Raw genomic sequence first — 21,129 nt, forward strand, 5'->3', positions numbered from 1 at the left:
TATTATAGGTTTTTTTTTACTAATTTTTGAGGGACCCCAGATAGTGTGGGCCCTAGGCCTGTGCTTATTGGGCCTCGGCGATAATCAGCCCCTGACAAAAAGGTTTCTCACCACTGAAAACACAAACAGTAAAGTCAGCTTTTAAAAATATATATATATTAAAAGAATGAGGTTTCTCACCAGTATGAATAAGACTACAATAAATTAGATGGACCTTAAGTGAAAAAAAAGAAAACTATTAACATAAACAAAAATATGGCTTTTAAATAGCGTGAACATGACTGCGACTAATTAAATATAATTCTTTCTTGAAAAAGCTTTATTACATATAGTACAAGAGTAAGGTTTCTTACCACTATGGTGAGTCAAACTACCAAAAAACTCTTGTTACATATTTACATATATTACAAGAATAATGTTTCTCACCAGCATGAGCATGATTGTGTTTTGTCAGACAAAATTTTTGTGTAAAATTTTTATAACATATGATAAAAGAACAAGGCTTCTCACTCTTTCTGTGAAACTCTTATTTCATATACTACATAAATAAGGCTTCTCACCCAATATGAACACGATTGTGTCGAGTGAGATTAGCTTTTTGTGAAAAACTCTTATTACATATACTACAAGAATAAGGCTTCTCACCAGTGTGAACACGACTGTGTGCAGTAAGATTACCTTTTTGTGAAAAACTTTTATTACATATACTACAAGAATAAGGCTTCTCACCAGTATGAATATGACAGTGTGTAGTGAGATTACCTTTTTGTGAAAAACTTTTATTACATATACTACAAGAATAAGCCTTCTCACCAACATGAACACAACAGTGTGCAGTGAGATGTCTTTTTTGTGAAAAACTTTTATTACATATACTACGAGAATAAGGTTTCTCAGCAGTATGAATATGACAGTGTGTAGTGAGATTACCTTTTTGTGAAAAACTTTTATTACATATACTACAAGAATAAGCCTTCTCACCAACATGAACACAACAGTGTGCAGTGAGATGTCTTTTTCGTGAAAAACGTTTATCACATATACTACAAGAATAAGGCTTCTCACCAGTATGAACACGATTGTGTCGAGTGAGATTAGCTTTTTGTGAAAAACTCTTATTGCATATACTACAAGAATAAGGCTTATCACCAGTATGAACAAGATTGTGACTAGTGACATTACCTTTGAGTAAAAAACTCTTATTACATATACTATAAGAATAAGGCTTCTTACCAGTGTGAACACGACTGTTTGTAGTGAGATTACTTTTTTGTGAAAAACTTTTATTACATATACTACAAGAACAAGGCTTCTCACCAGCATGAACACAACAGTGTGTAGTGAGATGTGTTTTTCGTGAAAAACTTTTATTACATATACTACAAGAATAAGGCTTCTCACCAGTATGAATACGACAGTGTTCATTCAGATTCCTTCTTTCTGAAAATTTTTTATCACATATAATACAAGAATAAGGCTTCTCACCTGTATGAACACGTTTGTGTCGAGTGAGATTAGCTTTTCGTGAAAAACTCTTATTGCATATACTACAAGAATAAGGCTTATCACCAATATGAACAAGATTGTGACTAGTGAGATTACCTTTGAGTAAAAAACTCTTATTACATATATTACAAGAATAAGGCTTCTCACCAGCATGAACACAATAGTGTGCAGTGAGATGTCTTTTTTGTGAAAAACTTTTATTGCATATACTACAAGAATATGGCTTCTCACTAGTATGAATATGACTGTGTTTTTTCAGATTACCTTTTAGTGAAAAACTTTTATTACATATACTACACGAATAAGGTTTCTCCCCAGTATGAACACGATAGTGCACATTCAGAGTCCTTCCCCTTGAAAAACTCTTATTACATATACTACAAGAATAAGGCTTCTCACCAGTATGAACACGGCCGTGTGTAGTGAGATGTCCTTTTTGTGAAAAACTTTTATTACATATACTACAAGAATAAGGCTTCTCCTCAGTATGAACAAGATAGTGTTTCATTAAATAATTTTTTTGGGAAAAACTCTTATTGCATAAACTGCAAGAATAAAGTTTCTCACCAGTATGGGTACGACTGTGTTTAGTCATCTTACTTTTATCTGAAAAAATTTATTACATATACCACAATAACAATGTTTCTCCCCTGTATGAACACAACTTTGTTATTCAGAAGCTCACTTTGACAAGAACTCTTATTACACTTCTCAATATCAATAGTATGAGCACGACAATGTTTTGTTAGATTACTTTTTTGTGAAAAATCCTTATTTTATATACAACAAGAATAAGGTTTTTCACCAGTATGAATTTTAGTGATTAGAATGTTACTGCCAACATAGAATAAGATTGCCTTCAATAATAATGTTTTCTTTCGCAAGAAAGAAATTACACACTTAATGATTAGTTTATTGATTATATGAATCATGCAGAAAACACAATCTTTTAAAAAAAAGATATATAATACACAATAGGAATTTTATTTGCTGTCAGGAAGAAGATATTTTATCATTCACATTGATTTTTCTTTCTGTATAAAGAGGATAATATATGAATTATATCTGCATGGAAATAACCTTTTAAAGCACTTTCAATATTTTTTCCATTACTAAGATGATAATTCACTTTACATTTGTAAAATTATGGATGAGCAGGCTTACAAATTTCATCCAAGTAGGGGCAAATCAAAAACACTTTTTTTTAAAGTTTTTCTTTATACAAATAGGGTTAATTAAAGTCGTTTTCGGTCTAAGTAAGAAAGTATGTTTTGATATAGTTTATCTCAGCAAAGAATTTTTCAACAAATTAGTACACATTTGCCATGAGCGTTGGTTACGTTATCGGTTGCCTACTTCAACACAACTGATGTCCAGAATGTTGGGACAGGTTTTAAAAAGTTGAGGAAACTTTCACAAAATATCAGCTTATCCTTAACTTAAGAGAGCATTCATACTGCATTATAAAAAACAGCATATGCGATTCCAAAGATGCCATTGAGAAAATGTTTGGAAGATTTTTTCAAAGTTTAGCATTTCACTAATAAAGTCGTGTTTACATCTCTGAATTCACACACGAGTTTTCAGCATGCACTATTTTTGTGTCTTTAAGGAACATTATCACAGTTAACATTTAACACACCCCTGACTGCTATCGAGAAAAAATGAGAACCTAAGTTGATGAGCCTTTCCTCTCGACAATGATTGAAAGTACGTTGATCACATTCTGCGTCAATACGCCTTAAATTAGAACATATTTGTAAACAAAATAAAATTTTCTATATATCTACATATAATATTGAATATTTCAAGATATTCATCTTTCATTTGAAGAGCTTTTAAATTACGTTACGCTTTTCTTGATGATGATGATTGACGGGTTGTTTTGGAGCTCTCTGCTTGGATGCGCTTATAGCTCGCTTATTGTATAGTGGGAGATGCATTTCCTGAAGCAGTAGAGTTAATTTAAACTGTCGCATATGACTGAATACTTCGTCCCACAGTGGACTGATCATTAATACACGGCTCCCAGCAGATCACCGTAGTCAAGCATCGCTGGCTGTGCTGGTGGGTGACCACTTGGATCAGTCTGCGTAGGGAGGGTGTGCGGTATTGGTCCTCGTTAAACTGTTCTACCGTAAAGTGCTCGGCTTCGAGTGCAGATCGTCGGGCAACCGAAGTGGGGGTGCCATCCCCTCTGCAGAAGATCCAAATTGTGATGGCATGTCTTCGGATCATCCTCAGGGATCATGTTTCCCAGACCGTCGCCAATAGCCCATTGCGCAGCTCTAGTGCACAGTAAATAAACTACAACCACAACGACTGAATACTTCAAAATAATGTTTTATAACTTTACATAAGTCAGACGAACTAACAGCCATAAGACCGATTTATCATTTCGACGTAAATGTTTCAGTTGAATTGAAATTCACGAGATTTCCCATCATGCATCGCGAAAGTTACGATTTTTACCTGTCATACGTCAGTGAGAATGCGCCTCAATGATATGCTCGGGTGCCTCGACCACAGAGATCCTTTGCTTTAATTTACTTTATTTTTAAAGTGGCAACAACATTCTTCTTGCAATGCGTTTTTGGGATTGATATTTAGTTAAATATGGCGGCTCCCACCGGCGGATCTGGTATGATTAGAATAATAATATTTGGGATTGTTTCAACTTTTTATGTAAATAAAATAAATGATGTATTGCTAATTCAAATAGGCTCAAGAATAAACTGAATGTTTAGACATTGTACTTCTTAGAATCGAAGATTTCACATGTCTTAATTGTCCCTGTCATCAGTTTCTTTTAAATATTCCACGAAATTTTGAATCAAACATAATAATTTCAGTTAGCACATTCGACAATTAAATCTATATTTTCTTTATAACTGATTTCTACTTTTGTTTGTCAGTTTTTCTTCCAATTTTAAAATTTCATTATGATACCGCATTATTTTAGTGCATTTGTATGTTTTAATTCTTAAGTGTTGACAACTCTTAATTTTTCAATTTTATCCACTTCCTAATAAATGAATTTTAGTTATGGAACCAATATTCAGTGTAAACGTTATTTTTATAGGACAAAATAGTTGCTAAATTTATATACAACTATTATTTAAATACTTTCCGTAAAACGTATTTTCAGATTTAATGTAATTATGCGGAATGTAGTTAATAAGGTTTGAGTCAATAAGAATTATAAATTAGATTCGATTGTTAAATGTAATGTATAATTTTTTGTGAGCATGTAAGTTATTTTTTAATTAATGTTCTTAAATGTAAATAAGTTGAAAGGAAATTAATAAGTATATATGCAGTCTAAACCTTGTTAACAGCAATGCTTTTGACAGGAATAAACATTTAACAATTACAATAAAGGTCTATATTTTCCTCTTACCAAATGTTTTTAAGAATAGTGATTTTATTTAAGTTTATACTGTATAAAAATATTTAATTATCCTAAGCAAGGTCTTACCTATTATTGATAAAATAAGTAGGCTATGGTGTACTCTTAAATAGTTTAATCTTCAGTGCCCAGAAGCAGAAAGTGCCTAAAACTGTGAAGCACGTCGCAGAACAAACGAAGTCCTGCAGAACAATTTGTATCTTGAATAAGTGACAGCGTTTTCCTGCAAAAAGGCTGTCACTTATTTAAGATACAGATAGTCAAGTTTTTTTTTAAATGATATTTGAAAAAGTAACAAATCAAGAATGTTTGCTTTGGTTTAAAAAATAATGTAGCGTATCTGTGTATGATCCTACATTTTAATAAATGAAAATATAGTATTTCAACGTAAAGTTGACTTTTTTTGACGCCGTGAAATGCTTGCATAACATTTGTATAATTAATAAGTCCTGTTGCAGAAAATTTGAAGATATTCTGCTTATGGGCTTCAGTGTATTGTCGAAACACTTGACATTGCGACATCAACTTTATTCGATTAACATTGAACAATTAAAACATTTTTTGTTTTAAAGGGAAAAAAAATTGTTTTGGTTAAGACTAGACTAACTAATTCCAAAGTCTCAAGTATTCATACCATAGAGTATTGCTGAAATCATTAGCTGCTTAATGTAATTTGTCAATCAGTAGTAAATTACATTAAAGTTAATTTGTATTGGTGTAATCAAAGTTATTTTTGTTAAATTTTATTATGAAAAGTGTGATTAAGAGCTTGCCAATGCTAATAGTTATTAAATATAAAATCAATATTTACTAAAAGAAATAATTAAATGTTATAGCTATATATATATATATTTTTTACTTATTTCTTGACAAAAAAATTCCTTAAGATTTCATTCTCTATCAGGAGGCTGTAAATGGTACCTTTCTTTTGGGAAACTTTACAATCCTTCTAACTTTTGAATTTATTAAGTTTTTTGTAGAATTAATAAACACAAAAGTTTAAATTGTTGGTAGTTATCTTCCACAGAGCTTTTTCACAAAGGTACCTTAAATAGTTAAAAAAAAAATCTTTCCTAAGTAAATTGTATTTGTGAAATATTCAAATAAAAATATATGAATTGGTAATTGTATTAAAAACACTAATTATTCTTGAGAATAAGAGTTTCTTTGCATTGAGTATAAATTATAAAGAAAAAAACTAGAAATGTTTCTTTAGAATTAATTTTTTTTTATTATTTAAAACTGAGAAATAAGAATCTAATTTCAGCATTATCAATGTTATTCCTTATCCTGCTAAAAATGCTACCCTTATTTTATACAAAAAAAGTCTAGATAATCTAATTATGGCTTGGTGCTCTTTTAGCGTCATAATTATATAGCTTTTTTGTATGGATGCATGATGCTGTTCGTATTTACTGTATAATTGATGTGTATAATTCTATTTTTTTAAGGTGTTGTAGTACCCCGAAATTTTCGTCTTCTTGAAGAACTAGAACAAGGACAGAAAGGTGTTGGAGATGGCACTATTAGTTGGGGTTTGGAAGACGACAGTGATATGACCTTAACTCAATGGACTGGAATGATTATTGGACCACCTAGAGTAATTTAGCTTTATTAAAATTTCCTTTAACCATTTATTAATGATTAGCTCTAGTATTAATTATTTAACTTATCTTCTAAAAGTTTAATTTTCTAACAAGTTAGTATGCTAAGTTTAATAAATTAATAAGTTCTCTCCCTGCTTTCTTTCTTTCTTTTTTTTTCTTTCTATTAATGTTGCAAAATTGCAGATTTCATCATAATAGTGAATATTTAACGTTCTTCGTACCATAATTTTTTAAAAAAAAATTTTTCTTAATAATTTATTTCTAACTTTTTTTTTAAATTAAAAAATCTAATAGAGATATGCTTAAGAGGACCCACAAGGATCAAATTTATAGCAGAAATATTTATATTAAACAAATCAGAAAATATTTTTTGAATTTAAAACATGTAAGTTTTATGTACATTATATATAAAGCATGAATGAAAATTATCACACTATTTCAAAAAGAACTTATGAATAGAATTTTATACTGCCCTGAATAATTACTAATTGTGAACTAGTAGTAATATTTAATTTAATTTTTGTTTTATTAAAATTATTTTGTTCATTTGTAATTTTTCCTGACTTTTCACCTATTAATATAACAATGCATCTAAAAAATTCTTTTTATTTGAAATCTGGAGATAAAAATGAACAAGAACAAACTTATAAAAATCAACTTAATAGATGAAATGAAAAGGTATTTCATCATGGATTGATTATTTTTATGGTTCTATATTTATTGCTCATTACTTTTTTAGGATATTTTATGCAAAAAGTGAGTGTTAAATTAGTGATTCAGTGGTTTACCTTTGGTGGAAATTGCCTCGTTCAAAAGAACAAAATATGCTTGTCACTAGCAATTTACTCCCCCATTGAAAAAATAATAATGAAAATAATTTTAAATTGACTATGTAATTTTAGCTCAAATAATGTATTTGTGATTGTTGAATAAGTATTTAATTTTTAATGAAAATTGCCTCTTTCAAAAGAAAAAAAAATATGCATGCTACTTACAAGTTCCCCACCCCACTATAAAAAATTTAAAAAAAATAGTGAAGGTTATTTTTAAGTTGATTGTATGTAATTTTTCTCAAATAGCACATTATTTTCAAGTAAGTCTGAACAGTGAAAACTTGATTACAAACAAAGCAAATTTAGGTGTTATTGTTTCTAAACATTTTTATAGGTTTAGTGAATTGGGTTATGAGTAAAATAAAAATGAATAACTTGAAGCATTTAATTTTGAATTAATTTTAAAACAATAAGTTATAACTTGATTTTTGAATGCGTATTTGATTAAATTTCTTTTATTATATGTTTTTTTTTCCAACTATGTTTTGATTTTATCATGACAAATGTTTTGATCATGGGTGCAAGTCTTCCGTCTCCAGGACAGATTTCCGTCTTTCGAAAATGTCCGCGGCCGGAAACAAGACTGACGCGAAGACGGAAATCGGAATTTTTTTTTTCTGTCCTTAAAAATATTTTTTAGGTCTACGTTATTGGTCTACTTTCTTATGTCCTGTTGTTATTTTATCAAAAGACAGATGAATAAANAATTTCCTTTATTATATGTTTTTTTTTCAACTATGCTTTGATTTTATCATGACAAATGTTTTGATCCAAACCTACAACCTCTCAGGTCCTAATCATGGGGATATGAAAAATTACTTGCTTGTATAAATAACTAAAATTCAATCTAATTTGATTAGTAAGATTTTTTTAGATTTTAACAAAGTTCTTTTTGGCGAAGTTTTTATTTTTTCAAGTCTTGGCATGTCGTTGTTTAAACTCTGTTGTGGCACTTGCGATGTGGGTGGACCATAATCCATGAGTTAGCTGAATGCTCCTTATTTCTTATGCAACAAAAATCATTTCCTTCATTATACACGTCCATAGCTATTATAAACATATGCTACTTCTTTATCACTGTAACTAATGTTTTTAGCCTTAAATGTAATTTCTTTTATTTATATTTTGATGTAAAAGACTATACATTATCTTAAAAATATATATATTTTTTAAATATTATTAGTTCATATCATATTTTACTAAGTCCTTTATACTTCAAATTTATTTTCGTTATAAAGTTTATTTTCAAACTTTATTAGATTAGTTTGCAAATAGTGATTTCAAAAGTATATGTTTATGTGAATGAAAAGGTATTCTCTGCAAGCAGGCTATAATTATGTAAATATATATTTAAGTTTTTTTTTTTCATAGAAAAATACATACATACAAAAATATATAATTTGAAGATGTCTTTATTAAATTATCTCATGTTTTAAGTGTTATTTGAAATAAATATTTTTTATTATTTTTTAAGTCTATGAGATCTTAATCCCTCATTTGTAACTCTTACCATCTACATGCACAAACATTATTTCTCACTAAAATACTCTTACTTTTTTTGTTCAACCTTCATATTTTAAAATTAGGCTTGTTGTGTTATTTCTATGTATTAAGTTCATTTTTTGGATTTGTAAATGGATTTTTTATTTAGCATAAGCGTTTGGAACTCCTGCATAGCGATTCAAAATGTTCTAGATCTATGGCATTATTATTTGGGTAGTAACTGTGCACTGAGAACATGTACTGATAAAACTGAAACAAATTTCAGTACATTGGGAGAAGCTCTTTAGCATGTGTGAAGGAACTGAATGAGCAAATTGAATAACTATTAAGATGACACGCACTTTTCCTCATTTAAATTTATGAAGTTAATTTATTTTCTAAAAATGTGTTAATAAATGAGCAATGTCCAAAACCTTGAACTTTGTTAAAAGGTAAAAATTCTATAGGTGTTAACCATAGTACACATAATAATTACATGCATCAGTAAATATTTTGATATTTTTTATACAATTTACTTTAGCTTATTAAAGGAAAGTAATATAATATGATAGGAAAAGGTTTATAATTCTTGAAGCTCCACAATTCATTGAACAACAAAAGTGAATACCTAATCCTTTAAATATAAATATGCTTTTAATACTGATAAAAAATGCAATATTTAAAAAATAATAATAATTTTTTAAAAAAAGTACTAAATTTGTCCTTTTATTTTTCACAATATTTTTTTAACAAAATTTTATAATTTCTGCATCACAGGATGATAAAAAAAGACATATAATTAAAAAAAAATTGTTTTTAAATATAAATATATTAGTTTAAATTGAAAATACAAAATAACTGAAAAATGTATTAACAGTTTTGAAGGGCATAACATCAGTTTCAGTTACTGNTTTATAATTTCTGCATTACAGGATGATAAAAAAAGACATCTAATTAAAAAAAAAAATGTTTTTAAATATAAATATATTAGTTTAAATTGGAAATACAAAATAACTGAAAAATGTATTAGCAGTATTGAAGGGCATAACATCAGTTTCTGCCACTAGTGATGTATCAGCACTATGCTAAAAGAATTGAACATGAATGAAATAAAAGTATTCTTGAACAGTAATAAACCTGTTTATGACTTACCAAGCACTTAGTCCCTAATAGCTTAATCTGTATGGCAAGGTCAAACTTCAGTTATGTACTATTGAATGAGAGGACCAATTTAACTTGATTACTGATTAATCTTCCTTTGTTTAATGTTTAAATTGAAGAGTCAAACAATATTAATAAAACAGTATAGTTTTCAAAACAAATACTCTCTAGTAGATTTAATTATCAATATGTTATTAGTTCTATGTTTATTTTACCTTGTAAATATTGTTCAGGTGAAATTGTGACATAATTTGAGCAAAAGGGTTTTGGACGGGACAGTTTAAACTGTGGATTAATCCATTCTGTCCTAAACCTTGCCAACCCTGGAGCAAATAATGCATATTTTCTCATTCCCTGTTTTATCATTCTCTCATGGTGAGCACTTATGTAAATTACAAGGTGTTCTAATTTTCTTTTTACAATAGATGTTATGGTTTTGATTTTATTTATGGGTGTAAACTTCTAAAGCAAATCTTATTTTCTCATATCTTCACTATTGTCTGTGCCTCACTGTAACAAAATGACACTTTTGTAAAGTTAAGACTGGCAAGTACTAATATATATTCATTAAAATTATTTTAAACATGTTTACTACTGAAATTATTTTTGCTCTCACTTAAATAAAAACTTTAAATAATTTTATTTTATTTATTTATTTATTTTTCATGTTAAGCCTGACTGCTAGGTTTGTTCTTTTCTAGCTCCTTCTGTTGTATTTTATATAAAAAGCTAAAAATTTCTGAAATTTTTTTTTTTTTTCAGTACCTAAAAATAGCCTATTTGTAGAGAATGATAGGAATAATAAAAGAATAAATCTTGTAAATACTTTGAATATCTTTTCACACATTGATACATTCTTAACAGAAAGTTTTTAATTTTTTATTTTTTAATTTGTGCATTTTTGAAAGTTAATAAAAATTTTAGTGCTAATAATACAAACAGTTATTTTAACAATAATTAGTTGAACAGCATGATATTTTTTAACTGCATTATATGAAATTAAAAGTCTGCCAATCTGACATTTACAATAATTGGACCAGTGTAATATGCAGACCCATATTACAACTATTACATCTTTAAGATCCATATTACAACTATTCCTTTTATATTTCAGGTAAGAACTCTGAGTTATTAATTAATATCAAAATAAATATTGATTTTAATTCTTTTATGTTGTAAATTAGGCAGATGTTTGATATTCAATAAAATTAGTGAGCACCATCAATTATCTGATCTCAAGATATAATTTTTTTTTATTGATTTTTAATGTTTGTTATTAATTACATTCAAATGAGCAGAATTTGTCCGACTGCAGGAACATGACTCTGGAGGAAATTAGGACAGCCATGGGAAAATTTTCGGTCTAAAAAATTCCTACAAAGTTTTTTGTTAAAGAAAAGTGTCGCTTTGCAAACTTTTTCTTGTTAAAAAAACCTATGTCAATTTGTATTTTAATTAGCTCAAATTCCTTTAGTTTATAAGTGAGACCTTAAATTTAATTGAATAATTTATTACTATTTCAATATATTTTGATTTCTATTATTTTATAACACATATCCTCAATTCAAATTGTGTAAAATCAAATATTCTTTTCTTTTTCGCTTCACTTTTTCTTTTACAAGCTTTTTTTTTTTAAATTATAATTTTTTTTTTATTAAAGGTAAAATTTTTTGGGAAATTTTAATCCATACTTTATTGCAAATACTTTTTGTTTATAATAGCTAGTAATTGTCCTTACAATTAATTAAAAGAAATTGTTTTTGACACTTGTCATAAAGGGTTTTTTGGCATGTTACACACAGTTAAAACCGGATAAAACTGCCAATTGTCAAAACTAGCCAACCCTGTTTTAAAACCAAATGTCAAGATTTGTGTTCACTAAATTTCTACACATTCACACAATTTAAACAAAATAAATAAATTCATGCATCAGTATTTTCATTAAAAAGTTGATAACATTCTGTGTATAAATGTTTTCTACATTCACCTTTTTCTTGCTCAAATTTTATGTATTTTTTTCAATTAATTAAAAAGTGTTTTTGCATATAATATTTTAAGATATCTTTTTTCAGCTTTTTTGTTTACCAAACTCGTCTCTGTGATATGAATCTATATAGAATTCTATAAAAATTATTATTATTTTTTAATACGTTCTTTTCAAACGAATTGTTCCAAAATGAGGTGGTAAGCTAGGGTTGAAAGTATTTACATGTGTTAATCAAAGCTTGCAGAAAGTTTTTTAGTTGAGAGTTAGTGCTTGCAGAAAGTTTTCCGTTTTATCTGATAATGAAGGAATTGTCTTACTCTATTATTCAATAATTTGCTCTCCTATTTCTAAGTATGCAAATTTTTTCTCTTGAAATATTATCCTCATGTTTTAATTTGGAAATTATTAAAAACATTGCATCAGTTATCCTCTAGGCAATATACTATTTTTATTTCTATATTTTTTAGACCCCATACGAGAACAGGATTTACAGTTTGAAAGTTGAATGTGGACTTCAATATCCTGATGAACCACCAAGTGTTAGATTTATTTCAAAAATTAAGATGACTGGTGTTAGTGACTCTGGAATTGTAAGTATATAATCATTGTAAAAATATACAGATTAATCTTTAAACCAATCAAATGTTACATTTTGTTATTGTTTTTATACTCTTATTTCATTAAAAAAAGTCTTTGCCATTCAATGTCAAATTGCGTAACATTCCAGCTGTTTTTTTTTTTTTTTTTTTTTTTTTTTTTTTTTTTTTTTTTTTTTTTTTTTTNTTTTTTTTTTTTTTTTTTTTTTTGTCAAAATTATGTTTTGGTTAAAGAAAGTTTTTAAAAAAAAGGAAATAATGGACAAATAAATTATTGAAATTTGTTGTAAACAAATTATTGAAATTTGTTGTAAACAAATTATTGAAATTTGTTGTAAGCAAATTATTGAAATGTTTGGAGTTAGTTGTTTTAATTTTAATATATTTCCTATTTTATAGAAATAAGTTTGAAAGGTTGTTATAAAATTTCATGCCCTAGATAAGGTAGATAATCTACTATTGGAAAATAAATGTATGTAAAAGTTTTGCTAAATGAAAATCATGTAATTTATGATAGAATATGATGAATTAAAACCAAATTTTACTGAGAACAAATGCCTCTGATAGCAAAATTAACTGAGCAAATCTGTAGCACAATCTTCATAAATGTAAATTTGTCAGCCTCTCTAGCCTAATCACAGATTATTAGTATAAAAATTAAGCTTTATCTAGCATGTATATAGTAAAATTTGCATATTTAGAATGCAGATAAAAATTCTAGCAACCAAGAAATTGTGTTAAAAGTTTGTTTGTTTAATTTACTTTTACATACTTCAAGACTTTTAAAAAATGGAATAAATCTTAAAGCAACCTGTGAGCAAATAACCAAGGTTTTAGAAATTTACAAGAAAAAATATTTTGATTATTTCTTGTTTTTAAATATTATTTTTTTTCTAACTTTAATTTAATGAAATCTATCAGAAGTTTTTAGAATAATCGATTTACTTTGTCTGCAGATTAGCAAACAAGTATTATTAATGAATTAAAACTGCTAGTTATTGAGTAAATTTAAAAATTAAAAATAAATTTTCCCTCTGAAATTTTTTCAATTTTAAAAAAATCTGGAAGGAAAGATGATGCTGTGATAACCTGCAATGTCCTCTGCCTTGCTACAGATTTTTTGCTGCCATCCAAAGCCCTTTATCTTGCTGTGCACAAATATAACTAAAAACTATTGCTAATTGAAATTATTATTTAGTATTTATTAATTTAAATATTTAGTATTAATATGATATATTTTTATTTTATGTCTCCATTCAAATAAGGTAAAATATTATTTTAGTACATGACAAACTTGCATGAGTGCAGTTCTTACAACTTTAGACAACCTTTCTTCCCTGTCCTTTTTTTCTTCTACTGCCCATTTTAATAGAGGACATTGTTTTCTTTATTTCAAATGTTTCTTTTACATTGAGTTTGTTTCATGAAATTGCTGTTTGACCAGTTTACTGAGTGTTTTTGTATTATACAGTCAGACCTCGATATAAGGTCACCCTAAGGGACATCGCAAAAGTGACCTTATAAACGGGGTGATCTTTTGACCGATTCATTAGCAGTTTCGTAACTAAGCACGTAAATAGTACACACGGTGACTTTTTAAAAATGGTAGTACAAACGAAAATGATCGACCATAAATTAAATATTTAAGTTAAATATTAAGGAATAATAAATTTTAACAGAATTAGTACAGAAAGTTAGATTTAAAAAAAAAATTTTTTTTTAAATAAAGCTGTTTAAAAATTTTCTCAAAGTGTACATACATACATTACATCTGACTTTATTTAAAATAAATCATTTATGCAGGTCTGCCTCATTTTTGGTTTCATTTTTCGAACAATGTTTTCTGGATTTTGTAACTTCTCAAAGTTCCTCAGTTCTCTCATGGTTTGTAAAAAAATATCGTATGACATTTATTGTATTGAAGGCTTCCGCTTGGGTTACAGCTACAGTCTCAGGATCACTGTCATTGTCCTAACTGTGAAACAATTTCAGAAATTGTAGCTTGTTCGTTGGTTGCAACATTTTCATAGAACTCAAGAAGGGAAAAAAGTTAAATAGGCTTTTGTTAGAAAAGAGCTCCCCTCAGATAAAATTGACCATATATCCGATAATCTGTAACAAAGAATTCCTATTCAGTCAGCCAGGACTTTGGAAAAGTGACCTTATATCAAGGTCTGACTGCATTTTCAAGATTTTGTTAGAAATTTCTCTTCTGATTTGATTTTATGTATTTCTTGTATTTTTCCTGGACTTATGCAAAACCTTCGGGGTACTGAGGGAACAAATTTTGACACTTGTTTGGCTCTCTCAATAGAAAAGGTATTGCTCTATAGCTTCCGAAGCTGGTACCCCCTGAAGACGTTACGTTCGGTGGCCATATTTTTATTTACATTGTTTTTCTTTATTGCTTCAATTTGAATTAGGTATATATTTTACTCTCTATTGTACAGTGTTCTCCCTAAGCCTTTTTAGAAGGATGGTCTATCCTTTGATGCTATTTCTGTGCCCTTTTTGTAATAATAAACCACAATCCCTTAAAAACATTGTGTGATATAACACTGTCCGAACAATAATTAGACTACTACAAAAAGAACGTCTTTACACCACCGACACTTCGTGCGAGCTCCTATCTTTATTTACAAAATCCACCTTTACAGCGCCATCACAACATGGAGGCATGACAAACATCATAAAATGTTGTAGTGTAAAACATTCAATAAGTGTACCATTAAGCTATTTAATATAAAATATTCAATACTACATAAAAAAGTATGAACAACCATTTAATACTAACATAGAAACACAATGTAATATTATACAAACATATAGCAGTATGAAACGTTCAGTAAAAACATATATGGAGGCATGACACAGTGCTTTTATTTATATTTCATTTTTAAAAAATTGACTGCTTAAATAGTAATTACATGGTGGTAAAATTATCTGCNACAAGCATAAAAAAGTATAATATGGGACATTCAATAAAAAAATTATGAACAACCTTTTTAATACTAACATAGAAACACAATGTAATATTATACAAACGTATAGCAGTATGAAACGTTCAGTAAAAACATATATGGAGGCATGACACAGTGCTTTTATTTATGTTTCATTTTAAAAAAAATTGACTGTTTAAATAGTAATTTCATGGTGGTAAAATTATCTGCATTTATAGGTTTAATTCTGATTACTATTACAAATGTTTATTTTGTTTGGATTATTCTCAGCTGGATTAATTTTTATAAATTTCTCTTTTTTCGGGGGCATTTTATCAAATTTTTTTAGTGATTTTAAATTTTCCTTCTCTCATAATTTTCAGTTTAAATTGTAGAAAAAAGTATTAATCTTCGTTTTTTTGTAAAAAGTGTGTATATATATATTTGTTGAAGAAACGCAGTGCACAGTGATTATCTTTTAACATGCTTTTAATTATTTTTTATAAAATACAAAATTTTCTCTTATTTTGATAATGACTGAGAATTACTTTTCTGAAATACACAGATAAAATAGCATAAGAGGGTAATTTCAAAATTGTTCAGAATCAAATTCAGTTATCACATAATATTAATTATTTTGATGAATTTTTACGGTGTTAAGTAGGGCCTTTTCAAATTTCAAAAGTGCATTTTTCTATAAGGAAGCCCCCTGTCTTTTTTTTTTTTTTTTTTAAATTCCCAGGGAGGTCTCTATATTTGTATGTAAAGATTAGTTTAAATTTAGAGTGGCATATTCATAGCTGCCAACCCTTCTGCATTTTGCAGAAGCTTTCTGCATTTTTACTTATTTTAGCTATTTTTTCCTCTTTTATGCGCAAGAAGATAAGATCTTCTGCATTTTACCCATCTGCCTGATAGCTAGTATTTTCTTTAAGTCAGACGTCGCTGTTCCTCTTGTAACAGCGTTTGGCAGGGCCGTAACTACATTTATAATCGAATATTGTACCATCAAGTAGCTGGTCGAAAGTTTTTTTAAAAGATGTTTCCTTTTTTGTTTTAAAAAAAGATGAGTATTGCTTTTTTTGTTGCTAATATTAAGTGGATTTATAAATAAATAATTAATTAAAATAATTAAAATCCGCTTCTTTTATAAATTTATTGGTAATTAGTATGTGCTTGCGAATCTTCTGCATTTTTACTCATTTCTTCTGCATTTTATTTGTCTATCTTCTGCATTTTTATAACTAGAGGTTGGCAGCTATGCATATTAAATGTTAAAAATATTAGTTTAAAAAATTTATTATAATTTGTATTATAGAACATTAACATAACATTTGTGCTGCTTTCTTTTAACTCATGGATTTGTTCCGAATGAATTTTATGTTCCTGTTTTTCTGCTTTTTACTAGCAATGTAAATAAGTATTTTATTTGACCTTTTTTTCATTCCTATCTAAAAGTAATATTTTAAAAAACTCCTCCATTGTCATATTATAAAGGTGCAAATATTACACGTGAGCAATATCTAGATGACCTTTTCAACATTTATAAAATTTCAAGATTCTATCTATATTACAACATATACAGTAGTGCCCACCACTTATCGTTTGGAATTTTATATAAGCTTTTGAATTTTAAAGACCTTTCAAATTTTTCCTTGACACTCAAATCTTTCCATTTTGGCATGATTCTAGCAATCAAATTTAGCTCAAAATAAATGTAAAAATGTACCCAAAACCGTAATTCATAGCTAATTTATAAAAGAATATGAGCCAAGATTAGTTTAATATTCTATCTTCACTTTCTTTTCCGTTTGATGTAATGAATAATGAGTATCTCTTAATATGGTTTATCTCATGGTATGAACAAATCATTTAATCTATTCCTTACCTTTACTTACATTTGTGAATTACTTTTCAACCCTACTTGGTAGCTTCTTAATTGAGAGAGTTGAAAAATAAAAAATGGTCATTGATGTTAAATGATGAGCATTTAATAACTTTCCATAATTGATAATCGGTTTTCATTAGGATTCTTCTACATTCCCTTCATTGATTTTTAAGACTTCCCATCAATTTTTCAAAAAGTGTAATCCACATTTGTTGGCTTTTTTAAGTTTTTTTTTTTTTTTAAGTTGCTGTTTGAATCCTCTACCTTATTGAAAATTCTTAGTACACTTTGAACTGAGACTTATTGAAAATTCTAAGTACACTTTGAACAAAATTTTTTTTTATTTTTTTTATTTATTTTTTTTTTTTAACCGTTAAAACGTTAAGCTCCTTGGTAAAAAAAACCATCTGTTTCATATTATTTACCTATTCAATAACTTGGAGGCACAGATTTTTTGATACAAGAAAACCTGCGCCTGAAAGTTTGGAAAAAGCCAAGACTAACACTCAGATGCCCTTCAAAAGCTCAATTTTTTAAATCGGTTATAAGGATTTTTTATTAAAGGATGATTTAAACATGTTTTGAAACTGTAACGATTTCTTGTAGGTTAGATTTTAAAATCCAGTGATTTTTAGTAAACCAATTTACTTTTATATTCTATATCATTAAAAACAAAACAAAAAACGTTGCTTTGTGATAATTTTTTTATTTTATTAATTATAAATTGGGATTTGAAAATAATTATTTGCGAAATAGTTATTGTACATGATGGATTCTGAAATTTAAATTTATTACATTATAAAAACCTTTAAATTTTTTAAAAACAATTTAACTAATTAAGTTGTATACTACACGTCATTCTTCATTAGAGAAAAATACCCGTTTGAGAACAGGAACAAAATTTGCCCTTTCTTACTTTTTATAAACAAGTTCTTCATCCAAAAACTATAAATTGGTACTCAGTTTATGAAAATCTGATCATTACAAAAGTTACTTTTAAGCTTTTTTCTCTTTTTTTTTACTGTATAAGGAAATAGACTTTATTAAAGGGGAAAAATTAAAACTTACAATTGTTACATCGCATACATTTCGTACAAATTCTTTCTGTTACTATGTTATTCTAAAAGAAGAAAAAAATTCATTTAACAAATATAGAAAAAAGTATAATATTGATTTATTATTTTTATTTATAGGTGGATAGAAGAACCTTGCCTGTATTAAGTCACTGGCAGAGAAATTATTCAATTAAAACAGTTCTTCAAGAGCTTCGCAGAGCAATGACTTTAAAAGAAAATCAAAGGCTAAGTCAACCACCAGAGGGCTCTGCATTTTAGCATTAAGTGCACATATACTATATGAAAAGGGTTCTAAACGACTGTTTGTTGCCAGGCATTCTCGTGTGCTTGGTATTTATTTGCCCAAGTTGGACTACTGGAGTCAATAATAAAGTCTTTTTGTATATTAATGCTTTACACTACCTTGTTGGTCTCTCCCTCCACTGTTATGTGTGGACGCTGCAGATTGTTCTTAATTACACAAAAATAAATAAATAAATAAAATGGCAAGGTACTAGTAAACGCAAGTAATTGGCTTTAACCAACATAAAAGATAAAGTAATAAGTTTTCACAAGCATTAGCACGCAAATTGCGAATGATACTTAAAGTTGTGCCTTTTGTTCTCTTTTTCATATACTTGTAGATATTATGAAACAAAGGCACATGTAATTGATTGTAGCAGTTTTTTCCATACATTTTCTCACGGCTACTGTTCAAATTATTGATAATTGATGAAAACTTGTATATGGTAATAAAATTATTGCTATGTTAAAAAAAAAATTTTTTAATCATTAAGTTATGATTTGTGTGCTTATTAATGTTTACAATAATTTATGTTTTACAATTTGTAAAGTTTTTATATCATAGCTACCAACTCTATAATTTTTCAAACTTCTCGTGTTAGTTTAGAAATTTCTCATCTTTACAATCCTAGAAAAAAATTAAATTCACTTTATGTTAAACATGAACACAAGATATTCTTTTCCTGCAAGTGTCTTAAAAAAAATTTAAATATTAACATTTCTTGTACGTTTTCAAAGGTCAAACTTTTAAAAATGGTGCTATTTTAACTCTGCAAAATCTGTATTACTTTGTGTGAGCAGATGTTTTTGAAAAGGTGAATTTTAAATTATTCTGGGCTTCTCTAAAAATTATATCTTCATGTGCCATTGTGCATCTTTTCCTATATAAATTTATTCTACTCTTTATAAGATAATTGGATTATTAGTACTATTTTGCTAAATTATATTCAAAATTAGTTATCAAAATAGAAACCAAGCTTTAAACCTCTTTTGCTTACATAGTGAATACAAATTTTGTTTTTATATAAATAACACCATTTATAAAAATAAAAAAATTTAAAAAAAAAAAATGCTTTGGACTTTTCTAAATATATTAGCAATTTTAACAAGAAAAATTTTCCATTGCAGGGGGAAGAAATTCTGTTTCTATAGAATCAATATTTCAATGCAATAATTTTCTTTTTCCTCAAGTGGAAAATATTTTTTTGGAGTTGAAATAAAAAGCAATATTTTTCTTTTTAAAGGATTTATTTTATTTCTTACTTTAGCATCTATTTTTCAGACACATATTATCTATAAAAATTTCAGTCTGAAATATTATGAATACTTTTGAGTTAATATTATTGATTATTAAAAGATATCCTGGTTGCATGTTAAACAGATAATATAGGAAAGCTTCACTATGATTTCCTGCATATTAATTGCATGTATATCTAATCAAATAAAGTAAATATTGTTAATATGTATGCATTCTATATCAAGTTATGTTTAAAGAACTCTGAGTTGGCAGCAATGATATATAATTATGGAACATTTATTTTAAGGAATTTTGTATTCTAGATAAATTTGTATCTAATTTTTGTTTGTTTGACGAAATAAAAAGCTGTCAGTTTCAATTTTATAGAATTTTTTCCTTATCCAATTAATGTTGAAAAATATGTATAGAGCTTCTTTGTTTTCTCATTTGATTCTGTAAAAGAGACACTTTAAGAAGACTTCGTGAATAAAAATTTAATTTTAATAAAATCTGATTTTTAAATAAAATGTTTTACACTTTTCACCATTATTCCATACTTTCCTTCATAGAAGTGAATACTTCACTAAAAAATAAAAAATTACTCATTTATATTCAATACTCGTTTTTGAGTTGTGACTAATTTCATAACTTCTTTAAAAAAAAAATAGTTTTAAATAACTTAACTAATGCCAAAAAAATTTGCATATGGTGCTAGGCTACTAGGTGAAATAAAACTATAGGATTGATTCCATTTGAGATTTTTTGGAAAATATGGCTCTCAATTTTGCTTTTGAAACCAGTTTCAAAATTTTCAATTAATTAAGCAATGGTGATGTAGAATAGTCTCACAGTGGACTAGCATGGTTTCCAGTAGATTGCTGTTGTCTATCATCACTGACAGCGGTCATTGAGCTGGTGGGGACTACTTAGATGATCCTAAGAAAGCACCAAGGGTGCTTGGTATCAAACCTCGTTAAATTGTTTTATTGTGCAGCACTAGACTTCGGATGTGTCGCCAACAATCCATAGTGCAGCTCTAGTTTGAAGTACTGTTACTGATGATGCAGGAATCGTTTCTTAAAAATGGTGGCACGAGGAAAGAAAACTGGTGAAAATGATAGGGCTC

General features: G+C 27.8%; 2 protein-coding genes across 2 annotated transcripts; one reads left to right on the plus strand and one right to left on the minus strand.

Moving 5' to 3' along the window:
- Positions 1–301: 301 nt before the first annotated feature.
- Positions 302–3,361, minus strand: LOC107457024 (zinc finger protein 271-like). Its single transcript, XM_043052077.2, has one exon. The coding sequence runs from the start codon at positions 2,099–2,101 to the stop codon at positions 557–559; it is 1,545 nt and encodes a 514-aa protein (XP_042908011.1). The 5' UTR covers positions 2,102–3,361; the 3' UTR covers positions 302–556.
- Positions 3,362–3,993: 632 nt separating this feature from the next.
- LOC107457026 (Ubiquitin-conjugating enzyme variant 1A) lies at positions 3,994–20,512 on the plus strand. Its single transcript, XM_016075062.2, has 4 exons — positions 3,994–4,147; positions 6,367–6,515; positions 12,453–12,575; positions 18,602–20,512. Exons 1-4 carry the CDS (start codon positions 4,123–4,125, stop codon positions 18,740–18,742), a joined length of 438 nt encoding a protein of 145 aa, XP_015930548.1. The 5' UTR covers positions 3,994–4,122; the 3' UTR covers positions 18,743–20,512.
- Positions 20,513–21,129: the final 617 nt, after the last annotated feature.

Source organism: Parasteatoda tepidariorum, chromosome 6 (assembly GCF_043381705.1).
Source record: "Parasteatoda tepidariorum isolate YZ-2023 chromosome 6, CAS_Ptep_4.0, whole genome shotgun sequence".
Classification (NCBI taxonomy): Eukaryota; Metazoa; Arthropoda; class Arachnida; order Araneae; family Theridiidae; genus Parasteatoda; species Parasteatoda tepidariorum.